A 13791-nucleotide genomic window follows, 5' to 3' on the forward strand; every position below is an offset into this window, starting at 1 on the left:
ACATTGACTCTTGAAAACCTTTCCAAATACCCCGGCAGAATTTGAGCGTCGACGGGAAACAACCTGCAATCAGACCAAATCCTATCTCTGCCTGAGACAATATCTCCGCCCTCCAGTCATTCTTCGTAAGATTGGACCCGGTCAGAATTACGATCAAATAGGTCAATCTCACTATAGAAGAGACAGTAGCACTACAGCTGATTAGACATTGCTGAACTAATGGTTGAAAGAAAGAAAAACTCACAGAATACCAAATAAAAATGCCACTAAAATCGCCATCCTCATACGAAGCGTTGTTTGTAACTGCCAAATGCGCTTTTGAGGTAAACTCAGCATAGTCAGATATGACACTGAGTTTACACATTCCGTGACAACATCAAGCAAGTGAGTATCCACCCGACAAGATCCGCTATTTCTGAAGATATCCCAGGCCCTTGAAATAGGCTGACAGGCAAATATGTGCAGAAAGGCACTGATTATATGGAACACGACGTTCACCCAAATTAAGAGATGGCATGTGTAAAAGAACATATCTCGTTGCTGAGAAAAAATATCGAGAAGTTGGAATAAAATCGATATTTTGAGCAAGAGGATGCAAGATTCATATACAATAGAACCAATATATAAGTACTGTCTCATGAGCAAAGGTGACATCCTCCTGTGAAAGGTAGCACGCTTACATAGTTCATCTTGATAAACTCCCTAGAATTGAAATTCTCCTGCTCTACACCACTGGTAGGAATGGCTTCATTATTCAGCCATGTCAGAGCCACGTAACAGACATATAAACACTTTCAATGATCAGTCAAATGGATGTTGCTGGATTTGGAATAAAGATGGATGGGTTTACCCAGGCCATAAACGCGGCATCTGTCATCCATTGTTGTCGGTGAGTGTAGTGACAGCATTATCATCATGAATAGTACATACAATCAGATGAATTGACCCGACGAGTTATATACCCTTTTCTGTATAGCCGAATGAGGACGCAAATAGAAGGCAAGATCCAGGCCAACACAAGGATTGTGCGCGCAGCTATGTACTCGGAGTGTGAATATTCAAAGCTAGCTGTTTTCTCAGAAAGAGAGCGGATAGCCCCTCCAACCGGGCTTTGGTGCCGCTCGAGTGAGAACGGATTCATTTTGGGGGAGAAATGTGAAATCGACGTTCATCAAGAGGAAAGACATTCCAATGCAACCCCGACCGGGGGTTAGCAGCTGCACCATCCCGTGATTTGTGATTTGTGATTCGCCAAGCATTTCACAAAGATAACTAAGGCCATCCTTGCTGAATGGCTTTACCAACGCAGCATTGGTCCTCGAGTACAATGCATCATCAAATCTGACTATATAAATTTCCTGTTTTTAATACTATACTCCAATCTTTAAAACCACTTTTGTCTCCAGATTACGGCTTGCACGCTGATAGAATTGTGGCGTTTCTTCAACGCTAATAAGACTGCTCACGATAAAACTTGGCCTCGCCAAGCGTTTGGAGACCATCTCTATCAATCGAGGAGCCAGCAAGGCTGGGTCAACCACCCCAGACTGAACTTGTGGTCCCTCCTCAAAAATTCCGGACAAAGAGAATTGAAAAGTTGGTATAAATGCCCTCCAAATAGATATCCCAACAGATTGGTTCATCGGTTTGGCTACCGCAACCCGACCGATACTTCCATTCTCTGCTACAATGCCCATCATATACTCCAAAATTTTGTCTTCAAGTGATGCACGGGTTTCAATGGTGCTTTCAATACCAATGCAATCGACAACTCTCAAAATTCCAGCTGCTTCTTGGCGGCGAACCCGCGAAACAGGGTCCGACTGAGTGAAATCGATCGGCATTGCCCCCATTCCCTCGCCGACCGAAAGTCTTCTACGATCGCTGTCGAGGAGGTACACTCGCGAGGAACCTTGTAGTATTGCAGAATACACAGCCATGAGGCCTATTGGTCCAGCACCGAAAACAGCGACCGAGTCTCCCGGTTGGTAGCCAGCAAGATCAAGCGCTCCCCAGCCGGCAGGGAAGACACTTGATGCAAGAAGGTAGTCAAGAGCGATATCATCGGAAGAATTCTGGGTTGAATCAAGATGCTGCGACTGGGGGACGGCAAGCAGGTTATCGTCTGCAAATGGAACTCGAACATACTCAGCTGAATACAAATTAGCTTATCGATGAGAGAACGGGCGTGGACAGAAAAGAACCTTGGCAGCCGGTTGTTCTATAATGAACTTCTCCAGTGACCGGTCTCATAAATGGCGAAGTTTCCTGACCGGGATAATCCTCCAAGATCTGATCAAGAATGATGACCTTGTCATCAGTGGAGAAAGAAGTGACAGAGTCTCCAACATCGACAACCACTCCCAAAGCCTCGTGTCCCATCACCCATGGCACCTCTTTTTCTTTAAATTCGCCGTTATAAGTATGGATATCCGCAGTACATATCCCAGCTAAGTCAACCTTGACAAGAGCATCCGTCGAGGAAATAATGTTTGGAATAGGCAATGTGGATATGTCAACTTGAAAAGGAGTCCCATTCCATGTGATGGCTTGCATGGATGTGACGTTCAGGACCATGATAAGTGAAAATGAGGAATGGAGAGGTATGACGAAACGCAATTTGGGAGTGTTGAGGGAATCGGATTTAGAGCAAAGTCTCTTCAGTTGTATCTCTGCAGACTTTGGGAGAATTTATAATTCTATGGGAAGACTTACTTTAAAGCCTTGTGGATAAAACCAAGCTTGAACTCTTGGTCTAAGCCACCCCATACATTTTGTTAATTCTTGGGGGCACACATACCCACCTTGTCTATCCCTGCTAACTTGTCCAACATATGCTCTTGTTAATGTTGGTTTCTTTTGCTATAGAAAATGACTTGCCGATCGCTATCTCAGCAGCCTTATTGACCAAGAAGGTTTGATTATTGTGATAGGTTATTGCGATAGCCTCCGAAATGTATGTAATCGCTATCAATCATCATATATAAGGATGTAAAAGGGAAAGACTACTCGAGGATAGGCATCACAATTCGGTGAGGAAGGCCAAGACTATTTGACTTACAAATGTCGGATGTCTCGAGGAATGCCATGCTAAGATCTCCCGATAACGGCTAGTCAGGGTCAGCAACTGGCATTAGTGTCATCTTTGGTGCCTCTCCACACCACCGATAAATGGCGTGAGGGCTGGACTTAAGGGTAAATCCAGCCAATGAAAGCGTACTTATCACGACCCGCAAAGGCCCACTGTCATCATCCCCATTCACAGATCCAAGGCTCTAAAGCCTTTTGTCCAAGGCTGGGCCTTCGTCACGTTGGTCATTACCCTGGCTCGTGCTGGCCTCGAAAATCTTTACTACCGAGACTAGATATCCCAAAAACTTATCCAGCGCGAGTAAGCATAGAATATAGGGAAATGATATTCTGGTCGATCGGGTTGGAGACTATTATATCTAGGACCACAAAATCAATCACAACACGCAGATTGAGCGCGCAGAGAGCTTTTCAAACATCTTCGGTGCCTTTTGAAGAGATATTTTCTTCTTTCGTTGGCGTTGCTTGCTGGCTGTTGGTGTCGGCGGTCTCCGAAGTTCCTCTTAATTGGTTTGCATCGGATACACGCTTGGCTCCACTCCTCTTGGCTTTGATAGTTCTCCATTCCATAAATAGCACCGGTATAATGGCAACACAGCTCAAGCTGAGTGATATATACCATGTATGGGCTATGGCACGATTGTATACTTTCAACACTTCAGAAAGTAGAGACGAAGAAACCATTGTTCGAAACTCAGTCGCACCGGCGATCGCGATTGCATCGGCCTTTTCTGGGCCCAGTCCAGGCAAATTCTCTAGGCCATTCTTCAGCGAATGGCTGAACACAGTTTCGGCTACCTGAAGGAATATAGTGCCACCAAGTTGTTGGCCAAAAAATATGATCGCGATTCCGGTGGATATATCCGGGGGTGGAAGCACAGTTTGCGCGGCGAGGATTGGTTGCTGAATCCCCAGCCCCACACCAAAGCCACAGAGGACTTGAAGTCCAATCCATGTCGAGTGGGCTGTGTCGGGCTTGAAAAGGTTCGTGAGAAGCCCAGTCCCGACGCCAGAGACAACACAAGCGCCAATCATTGTGGGGACGTAGTAGCCAATCCTTTGTGTGACTAAACCACCGAGAGTAGCAGCTGTCATTAGGCCAAGAATGAAGGGTAAAAATGAAAGGCCAGCTTCAACAGGGGAGTCTCCCTTGATGGCTTGAAACCATATTGGAATATAATAAACCAGTAGCACCATTGACGGGACGAAGCTGACGGAGAACAAAAAACTAGAAAGGATGCTGCGTTGGAAGAAAATGCGCCCAGGGACAGTTGCATTCTCCTTTTTCCAAGCTTGAACTGCCAGCCAAGCAACCAATGTCAGGCCAAATACAACCCACAGGCCAATTATACGGCCGTCATTCCAGGAATAGGTAGAACCACCCCATTGTAAGGCCAGTATCAGGCAGACAACACATGGTATGAATAGAAAAAGACCGTGGATATCTAGCTGGAGAAGCTGTTCGGTTATTGGCAAACCGTCTTCCTGCGGTGGCGGAGTCTTAACAAGAAGAAAGACAATGACGATAGAGACGGCCGCAAAGGGCAGGTTTATATAAAAGCACCATCTCCATGAGACCTGCTGTGTGAAAGCTCCGGCGAGAATTGGACTCACAACAGAAGCAATTCCCGACATATTGCTGAGAACTCCAGTGTAGACTGGCCGTTTTTCCAGAGGGACAACATGGACTAAAATTTGCATGACCCCGGCCAGAACACCAGCTGAACCAGCACCGGCAACTGCTCTGCCGATTATCAAGGCTGTGGAATTTGGTGCAGCCCCACAAACGGCAGAGCCAATCTCAAACAGCCCGATTGCAACGAGAAATACTTTTTGTGTAGAATAGAACTTGTATATCCTGCCATAAATAAGTTGGAAGGCACAGTTCGTGAGCATGTAGGCACTTCCATACCATCCAATATCATCGATTGAATCTATAAGAATGCAAATTGTCAGCCAACTCTGGTTCGTTGCTTTATTTCTTGTGATATTTTACTGACGGAATTGGTCCGTAATACTAGGGATGGCGTTTGAGATGATAGTGCGATCCTATAAAAGCATTAAACCAATTCTGAGTATGTAATCCGTTTCAATCGATCCCTTTTTGCGTACCAGAGAAACCAAAAACATTGCTGTTATGCTTGAGGCCATGATTGTGAGCGCTACCATGGTTGATGAGTATTCGCGATCTCCATTGCTGGTGGACGCCTCCGGGCGAATTGTTTTGCTTGCCCCGGGCAATAGTTTCTGCTCATTATTCGCAGTCATTTTCAATAGAGAATAAGATGAGGAACGGAAATAATTATGACTAGATTTTTTCCGAGTACAGAACGCTCTCAATTTATGCTAATGAAAAACGACCAACTTTCCAAACATGATCCGTTCCTCCGTTGCGATCCTCCGCTCCGTTTCTCCATTCCTTTTAGGCGGGATCTCCCGAAAGCGACGAAAGGCTCGGATCATCAATCATCCACTAAACAGTAAGTATTGTATACATCGATTGACGTCCAGGGTTTCACCTTCCATGATCCCGTCTATAATATCTATCATAAATACTATGCGCGACTAAATTTCTAGACAATCGCACTAAATTTTCGGTCCTGCGCCAGCCGAGCAGCAACCAATAATACTGCTCCAAGGAGCAATGACACCCCAGAAAACAATGAGAGCGCGAGATAAACGTACTTTTCTACTAAAGCACCACTAATGGGCACATTTGCCATAGCACTAGTGAATCCAAGGTTATTGATCATCCTTGAAGTTGAAGGAGAAGAACGTGACTTACGAGAGCGCAGTGGACCCACAGACACTTCCAATCGCAAGGCCTAAAGTGGATGGGGTAGCAACCTGGGCTGCACATGCTTGCTGAAGTGATAAAATGCCCTGGTGTCTTCTGTTAGTTATGTAGTGATCTAGTCAATTCAATAGAAACCTACCCCGGAGGCGAAGCCATATGCTGCTGACCATATCCCGAGGCCTGCTACCGAATTCACCTTTGTCCAGCATAACGCAACGATTCCGGCAGAGATCGTTGCTAGAATACAACAATTAAATTTCCCATATTTGTCTGCTAGAATTCCCGGAAGAACACGACCAAAGAAGGAGGCTCCGTTCACTATTGAAACGGTGTAAAAGCCAAAGCTCGATGAGAATCCTTTCTCAACGGCAAAGGAGGTTGTGTAAAAGAAGGGCGAGAACATTCCGAAATAAATGATTAACATTGCCAAGCACAGAAGTTGCAATGCAGGTTGTCGAAACAGTGCACCTACTTCTTCTTTCCGATTTATTTTCTTGGCTCGGCTGTCATCGGTGTCTTCACCTTCGGTCTTCTCTGAATCCCCAGTCTCGACTCTTTGCCGGAGCTCTGAAGGTGACTTGGCAACCTGGCAAAAGAATGCTAACAATGGAATCATGATAAAGCCAACAATGCGCATCGTCCACGGGAACCCGATCCTCGGGTTGTTCAACAGTTTGTTGATAATTATTGGCCAAATAACTCCACCTAAGGATGACCCCGCGATAACAATTCCCATTGCCGCCGCACGTTTGCGTTTAATATACTGTCCGACAAGGGCCAAAGCTGGCCAGGTCACGAGTGACATAGAGATTCCGAGAAGAACGCCTTGCGCTAACAAAAACTGATAGAACTCTTTGCAAAGAGATGTCATCATTATAGCGAAGACAGTTCCAATGGATCCGAAATATGCCATCAACTATGAAAGCTCAGTCAGTGTTTTCCCGTATAGAAAATGGACGGGACATGTGCACCTCAGGACCGAATATATCGAGCATGGTACCAGAAACCACAGATATTGCGAAAAGGAAGAAGAGGGCCATGGCCCCAAGCCAGGCAATAGTTGACTCGGAGTTATTGGAAAGTTGATTTTTCGCATAGTATTCTTGAAAAACTCCGAATGAGTTAAGGAAGCCAACACTGCAAAAGACAGAGGAGAATGCTCCAAAAATAACGAGCCATGCTCGAAGCCTTTTATTCAGTCAGTCATGATCCGGAAGATAGCTCGTGCCTAGATATCCTGACGTACGTAAATTCAGAAGATTGAGTTTCTAAAGAAGCCATGCCTTGTTTATACCGTGGATGGACCGAAGAAATTGCGCATATATATATATATAGCGAGTTTAGAGGTATATGCGGCCGGCACAGCGCTTTTTTCAGACTCAGGAAGTGAAAAGAGTAGATCAATATTCCGGGCAGGAAGAATTTTATAACTGATTCTTTTTTTTTGGTATTCCTGGAAATCACAGAGTCCCCCGGAGGCTCCGAGCTCGTCAGCACGCGGCTCATACAGAATACAGTCTGCAGTGCGCGACCGGAGCCGAGCGCGGAGATCGGTCAGTCCGCGGAAGCTCCGGCCCTCACTGTTGCCTCGCCCTCTTTACCCCCTTACGTTCGCACAAACCAGAGTTCCATCGCAGGGCTCAATGAATCTGTCGGGTCGTTTAATCACATTGATGGCTCATTAATATCATCGAGCTCGAGAAAATAAACCCCATGAAGCGCAGAATACGGGAGGGAACGTCCGATTCTCCGAAGAAGCACCCAAGACAAGATCCTGTCTCGTGCGCGTCATGTCGCAAAAAGAAGCTGAAATGCGACCGAAGATTCCCCTGCAGCAGTTGCTCATCTCGAAGGTTAGAATGCAGCTATGGGGATTATGATCGAAGACCTGAAAGCCTCTCCGTGAAAACTGGCAGTCAAACGGATGCGGGTCATCCTTCAGACAACCGTGCTGTATCACCGTCTCGGTCATATTCAACGGCACCTGTCGAGCCTATACCTCGTAATAGAAATAAGGATGATCCACTCGCCACTGTACATTCGCTTGAGACAATCATTATGGGACACCGAATACCATCTGCTGTGCCTGCCAAGTTGCGAGAGGGACTATCGAACCCCCATCGTTTACAGCCGTCAACAATGCAGCGGAGAACTGCATCTGATGCTCTGTTGAAAATGTATTGTGGCAGCAAGCTCGCATCTCATGATAACCTGCTACTATTGATCTGCCATCATTTCTGCCGGCGGAGTCAGAAGCAATTAGTCTCTTCCATTATTATTGCCAGCACATCGACTACCAGTATCATCTTATCATCCCCAGTCGCACCGAGCAAGATATTCAGAGCTTATACATCAACGCTGCTAGGGGTGCGCCGGTAAATCTAGGTCATTTAGCTCTCCTATTCAGCCTGGTCTCAACTGCATTATTTCTTCAGCTCTCAACAACCGAATCATCCGAGGTCGCAGAGGCTTGTAGCCGAGAGACAGCGTTCCTTGCTGGAGCAGCACTGATCCAGAACAACCATGCATCTTATCCAACCATTGAAGGACTGCAGGCAGCTCTGATCATTGGACATCATTTGTCAAGTCTCGCCCACAATGCCACTATTAGCGCTCTATTCATCCATGGGACACTCGTCAGCCAAGCCAAGAGCCTTGGACTGCATCGGATCGACAGTCCGCAGTTTGCCATTGGACATACATCAAGACACTGTGATAGAGCCATGCTTGAGTTAGAACGCCGATTATGGTGGGATCTTGCGTCTGGAGATTGGCAAGTATTTAAATCAGTTGAACCCGAGATATTTTCGCTAATTGTTGTGCATCAGGCTAATGAGTTTCCTGAGCGGGCCTCAAGAATGGACTTATTCAATTCAACCACAACACTTCAACGTCAAAAGGCCGTTAAATATTGATGATGTCGACCTCTTCAATGAAGTAGGATCGCCTATCACCACCCCAACATGCATGTCCTATACTCTTTGTCGGTTGAGACTGGCTGAAATTTGCCGCGAGATTGTGGACGAATCCGCTCCTTATTATCTCCAGGGCCAAGAGGTACCCTATGATAAGGTACTAGATTTGGACCTAAGATTAAATCAGGCACATTCCGAACTCCCGCTATACTTTCGTTACGATCGATCAGCGGGGCAAAATTTCGCGACCCTTTACCAGGAGCGCCCGGAAATTGCTTGGCAACGAGCCTTTATCCAACAAGGTTATTATGCCCGGTTCTGCCGCTTGCACCGACAATACTTTGTACGTGGCGCAAAGGATGCAAGATACTCATACTCTCATGTTGTTTCCCTGCAATCTGCGCGAAAGGTGCTGGAGATAAAACGCAGAATGGATGAGGATCAGCCTGTTTCTTACCCAAATAGTTCATCATTGTGGGCGGTGATGCACCAGGTCTTCCTCGCAGCAGTCACATTGCTTATTGATGTGTGTTTCAACTGGGATGATATTCTTGCTGATAGGCGGAAAGAGGAAGTTCTTAGCGCGTGTCGATTATTGAGCCGAGCCCAACAAAATTCACCTGTTGCACGCGAAGGCATCAATGCGTTGATGGACATTCTGCAGAAATACTGGAAGCAAGAAAAGAGGCCATCTTCCCGTGAAATGGTCATCGAAGCTCCCGCTTCTCCTGATCTAGATACCCCATCTTTTCAGGATGGAGCAAAATTGCCGATATCCAATACCATGGAAGCTGGTAACATGATATCCTTCCCCAATCATCCTCAGAGTACATCTGTCTCGCATGAAGCCTTTAATATTGGAGATTCTGCGATCGGGGTGATTCCTTTGGAAGAGATGTGGACTGAGATGTTAGATGATAGCGCGAAAGTCGGATTAGGCACACCCGACTGGATGGACTTGCTGACTGAGTTAACAAATGCGCCTGCACCATGCGAATAACCATCTCTTTCTTTTCTGAAGGTTTGATGGCATTGTTTTGTCCTAGTTACTGCAGTTTTACTTCAATGACAAACAATCCCTGTAACGCTGCAGCCCGTCAGCGATGAGGCTCCATGGTGCGCGGCTTTGAGATGTTTGTGGCGCTCCTGAGAAGCCAAAGACAGCCTCGACCCTCTTGGTACGTTGGAAAGCTCAATTTTCCTATATCATCTTGCCAGGGTGGATATGCATGTAGAAGATGTCATCTACTCTTCTTCGGAATTCTCGGCGAAAATCTCTCAGGGTACGACGGCCTTGTAGGAGACTTTGTACTGGCTGTTGTTGAAGATGCCCATATCAATGGGATGATAATCAGGGCCTCGGACGAACACTTGTGGCCTCTCAACATGGTTGCCATTTCGCATGCTATCTTCATTCCTCACAGTCCAATATGATCAAGAACTTTAGCTGTCATTATTGGTCACAACTGCCAAGCAGGAAGAGCAGGGGTTTGAAGATGGTCGTCTAGATTATTCCATCGCAAAGATTGTCCGCCAGATGGATAAGAGGGATGAAAATATCCAAGGGAAATAGACGTATGCTACAGGGCCATATCAATGAGAAGTCTGCTCAGATGGGGGCGAAGACAGCCAAAGAAGATTGAGTCTTACTAGTTACCCTCCACAAATTCCAGCTATCAATCTTGCATGAGAGGCGATGGAATATATATTTCGTCACATGGTGAAAGTAAGCCATGGTTCGGTGTTCAACCTGGCCCAGGTCCGGATGATGCCATAGTGATGCAGCCGCTATAATCTAATCTTTTTCAGGATGGAAACTCCACACCAACTCCAATGAGCCTCTTTCTGTCAAACTCCATTGCTCACGATTGCTAATGCAGTATTTACGACATTATGCCCCCTCACAAGAAGAATGATCTCCCATACATCCACCGCTATATTACAACCCACAGCGCAGACGGCGAAGCAGTGTTTGTCTCCCATGCCCAAGTACCCGATTATATGCCATCTCAACCCGCCGGCGAAGATGGCGAAATCGCACTCCTATATGCTACGGAGAGTGTACCTACGTCGATTGCCGATGAAGCCGATATAGCGATGTACGATGAGTTTCTGCACCAGCCACCTGGTCTCACAACGGGCACTGGAACAGTCTTCCGGATGGTCGATATCCGACCAGGAAAGGTAACTCCAATGCATCGGACGGTCAGTTTGGATTACGGGGTAGTTGTGGAGGGCGAAGTTGACTTGATATTGGACTCCGGATCTAGTCGGCTTCTGCGACGTGGAGATGTTTGTATACAACGAGGGACAGCACATGCATTTGGTAATCGAAGTCAGACTGAGTGGTGTCGCATGCTGTTTGTATTTTTAACGATGGAGAAAATTACCATCAAAGGTAAAGAGATGGACACAGAAATATACGATGAGCAGTATGATAAACCTGAAGAAAGATAGATGCAGATAGTTCAGTGTTAAAAACAGCTACGGCATGTCGCATGCATTGAACTCTCCCGTTTGTACCCTAGTATCAATCATTCCATGGTTTCCAGTCAGAAGATGGATTCATCATTCAACGGTAACTTCAACTTTGGTCTTGTCTATTGAAAGCAGTGATCAATGAGAGCTTCGGCAAATATCCAAAGTCAATTCTCCTTACAAAAAGCGATGTGGTCTTTGATATTTAATGCTTTCTCGTAAGGCTGCGAGTAGTACCATGCCGCATCTTGAATGGTGCCATCTGCGGTTCATCCATTAGTAGTTCACTCATTGGTAGGTCCCTCGAACCTTTTGTAGATGTAACAGACCTCCAGTCTCTATGGAGTAGTACTCCGCATGTCCCTTCCAGGGGCAGAATGTTTTCGTGTCAGAGTGTACAAAAGAAGCTTTGTCTTTGACTGACGATGGGGGGAACTTTGGTTGAAAAAATTCAGCATAATATTAGGGGTTTGAGTTCGCTGTACCCACATATACATTTCCTTCGACTGTTTCCCAAGCATCGGCCTCGGCCAAGATCAAATCACCAATGCGAGCCCTTGCAGTTGGCATCTTGCTCAAGTATTAATTCAAGTATCAACCTTTTCGGAAAGCCTAAACGAGGAAGGAATCGATAAAAGATGAAAATGAAGTGATGCCAGCGATGCACCAGTTGGCTGACAATGAGGTCACGGGTGCTTGAAGACGCGGGGCGGGGAAGCATACATAAGCATCTCGGATATGCGGGTGTCATATTACAAATAGGTTCTCTGTAAGAACGGTTAATGGCTCGTGTGGATATTGATGATTCGCCAAGCCGAGAGATCTCTTCATTAGGCAGAGCCTGGGACTCAGTATTTTCGCATGCTTGATGTCGTTGTGTTTATTATCCGTTCATTTTGTTTGCTCGGTAACGTAGAGAGTTGCACGCTATTTCGGCTTCAAATACCCCGCCAGCCGATTGTCGGACTTGATCCGAGTAGATATTACCCGGTAGCCATCCCACGCGGAACAATCCAAGTTTCATCTCTCACCGACAAGTATTTTAGTGAATAATGTCTAAGACCAGCACGGGGTCTTCCCAGAATCCTATGTAAGATCGCATGGTTCCAGCTGATTTTCCTCTGCTAATTATGACAGGAATCGTGTTTTAGTGACAGGCGCCACGGGTTTTATTGGCGCCCATGTTGTGGACAATCTGTTAGCCCGCGGGTTTTCAGTCCAGGGAACCACCAGATCTACTCAAAAAGCAGAGCACATGAAGGCCGCGCGCCCCGAATACGCTTCGAAGCTGGATTTTGTGGTTGTAGAGGATTTTACAAAGATCGGCGTCTTTGATTCTGCAGTGGACGGAATCGATGGAGTTATCCACGTCGCTAGTGTAAGTCTAAGCTATTGGTGGCCGCCGTATAATCAACCAGTTCTCATAAATGAACTAGCCCTTTTTCTATGACACGACAGACAATGAGCAAGAGCTCATTCTTCCCGCTATCAACGGCGTCAGATCAATCCTTGCTGCATCAGCCAAGCCCGGAAGCAAAGTCCAGCGCATCGTGCTGACGTCGTCCTTTGCTTCGGTGGTTGACATCAACCGCTGCCATCCTCCAGGGTTTACCTACACTGCTGCAGACTGGAACCCTCTGACCTACGAAACAGCAATAAGTCGTGAATCGAGCTCTGTAATTGCCTATCGTGGATCCAAGAAATTTGCCGAGCTTGCTGCATGGGAATTTATCAAAAACGAAAAGCCGCAATTTGATCTTGTGGCCCTCTGTCCACCAATGGTCTTCGGCCCGGTCGTCCACCCAGTTCCTGATGTGAAACAACTCAATGAGTCGAACGCCGATCTGTGGAGCGTAGCTGCCGGTGCTGACCCTCTGCCTGGCGCTCGTGTCCCTGCGTGGATTGACGCTCGTGATCTTGCTGAGGCGCATGTCCAAGCCCTTCTTAGACCTGAAGCAAGCGGGAAACGTTTCATTCCCGCATCTCCAGAGCCGTTCTCCTATGGTTATGCTGCAGACATCATCAAAGGTGAATTTGACTGGGCCAAGGATACTGTAACAAGCAACTACAGGGCCGGTGAAAAGCCAAATGCGCCATTTGGTGTTGACGGAGAAACAGCATCTCGAGAGCTCGGCGTCACATACCGACCTTTCAAAGAGACAGTTATAGATTTTGTTGGGCATGTGAAAAAGCAGATTCTCTGAGCCATGCTCTGGGTTAAGTTTGTCTACCTAGAAGTGTTAACCAACGCCCATAATTGAATATAAAGAATATCAGTCAAATCGGAATCGGTATAGACATCAATTGAGCCAATCCTCTCAAATAATAGCACTTCCCTTTACAACAATTGCGTATACTGTAGCTTGTATATGTTGACCAATATGAAACGGCATTATGCTTGCATCTTCTACTCGTAGCCCTCATGCCCTATGCACTCGTAAACGTTCGTCAACCACACCCGCATCAGCACTCTTTGCTCTTCCCTTGCGCCAGTTCCGACCGCTGATATGT

At 46.4% G+C, this 13791-nt stretch overlaps 7 protein-coding genes across 7 annotated transcripts; 3 read left to right on the forward strand and 4 right to left on the reverse strand.

Moving 5' to 3' along the window:
* Positions 1-1370: 1370 nt before the first annotated feature.
* Positions 1371-2577, reverse strand: N7462_001385 (GroES-like protein; the record flags this gene model as incomplete). Its single annotated transcript, XM_057073111.1, has 2 exons — positions 1371-2152; positions 2274-2577. 2 exons carry the CDS (start codon positions 2575-2577, stop codon positions 1371-1373), a joined length of 1086 nt encoding a protein of 361 aa, XP_056936752.1.
* Positions 2578-3501: 924 nt separating this feature from the next.
* Positions 3502-5358, reverse strand: N7462_001386 (MDR family MFS transporter; the record flags this gene model as incomplete). Its single annotated transcript, XM_057073112.1, has 3 exons — positions 3502-5024; positions 5091-5139; positions 5203-5358. 3 exons carry the CDS (start codon positions 5356-5358, stop codon positions 3502-3504), a joined length of 1728 nt encoding a protein of 575 aa, XP_056936753.1.
* A 305-nt stretch (positions 5359-5663) lies between these two features.
* On the reverse strand, positions 5664-7168 carry N7462_001387 (putative MFS monocarboxylate transporter; the record flags this gene model as incomplete). The annotated part of the gene is made up of 5 exons (XM_057073113.1): positions 5664-5817; positions 5876-5973; positions 6027-6803; positions 6859-7075; positions 7134-7168. The coding sequence occupies 5 exons, from the start codon at positions 7166-7168 to the stop codon at positions 5664-5666; spliced, it is 1281 nt and encodes a 426-aa protein (XP_056936754.1).
* A 432-nt stretch (positions 7169-7600) lies between these two features.
* Positions 7601-9802, forward strand: N7462_001388 (transcription factor domain-containing protein; the record flags this gene model as incomplete). Its single annotated transcript, XM_057073114.1, has 3 exons — positions 7601-8262; positions 8295-8648; positions 8716-9802. 3 exons carry the CDS (start codon positions 7601-7603, stop codon positions 9800-9802), a joined length of 2103 nt encoding a protein of 700 aa, XP_056936755.1.
* Positions 9803-10695: 893 nt separating this feature from the next.
* On the forward strand, positions 10696-11259 carry N7462_001389 (cupin domain-containing protein; the record flags this gene model as incomplete). Its single annotated transcript, XM_057073115.1, has 1 exon — positions 10696-11259. One exon carries the CDS (start codon positions 10696-10698, stop codon positions 11257-11259), a length of 564 nt encoding a protein of 187 aa, XP_056936756.1.
* Positions 11260-11447: 188 nt separating this feature from the next.
* Positions 11448-11850, reverse strand: N7462_001390 (DUF427 domain-containing protein; the record flags this gene model as incomplete). Its single annotated transcript, XM_057073116.1, has 3 exons — positions 11448-11542; positions 11610-11715; positions 11770-11850. The coding sequence occupies 3 exons, from the start codon at positions 11848-11850 to the stop codon at positions 11448-11450; spliced, it is 282 nt and encodes a 93-aa protein (XP_056936757.1).
* A 482-nt stretch (positions 11851-12332) lies between these two features.
* On the forward strand, positions 12333-13484 carry N7462_001391 (SDR family oxidoreductase; the record flags this gene model as incomplete). The annotated part of the gene is made up of 3 exons (XM_057073117.1): positions 12333-12370; positions 12418-12658; positions 12717-13484. 3 exons carry the CDS (start codon positions 12333-12335, stop codon positions 13482-13484), a joined length of 1047 nt encoding a protein of 348 aa, XP_056936758.1.
* Positions 13485-13791: the final 307 nt, after the last annotated feature.

This window comes from Penicillium macrosclerotiorum (assembly GCF_028827735.1).
Source record: "Penicillium macrosclerotiorum strain IBT 26536 chromosome Unknown utg000002l_segment0_segment0, whole genome shotgun sequence".
Lineage (NCBI taxonomy): Eukaryota > Fungi > Ascomycota > Eurotiomycetes > Eurotiales > Aspergillaceae > Penicillium > Penicillium macrosclerotiorum.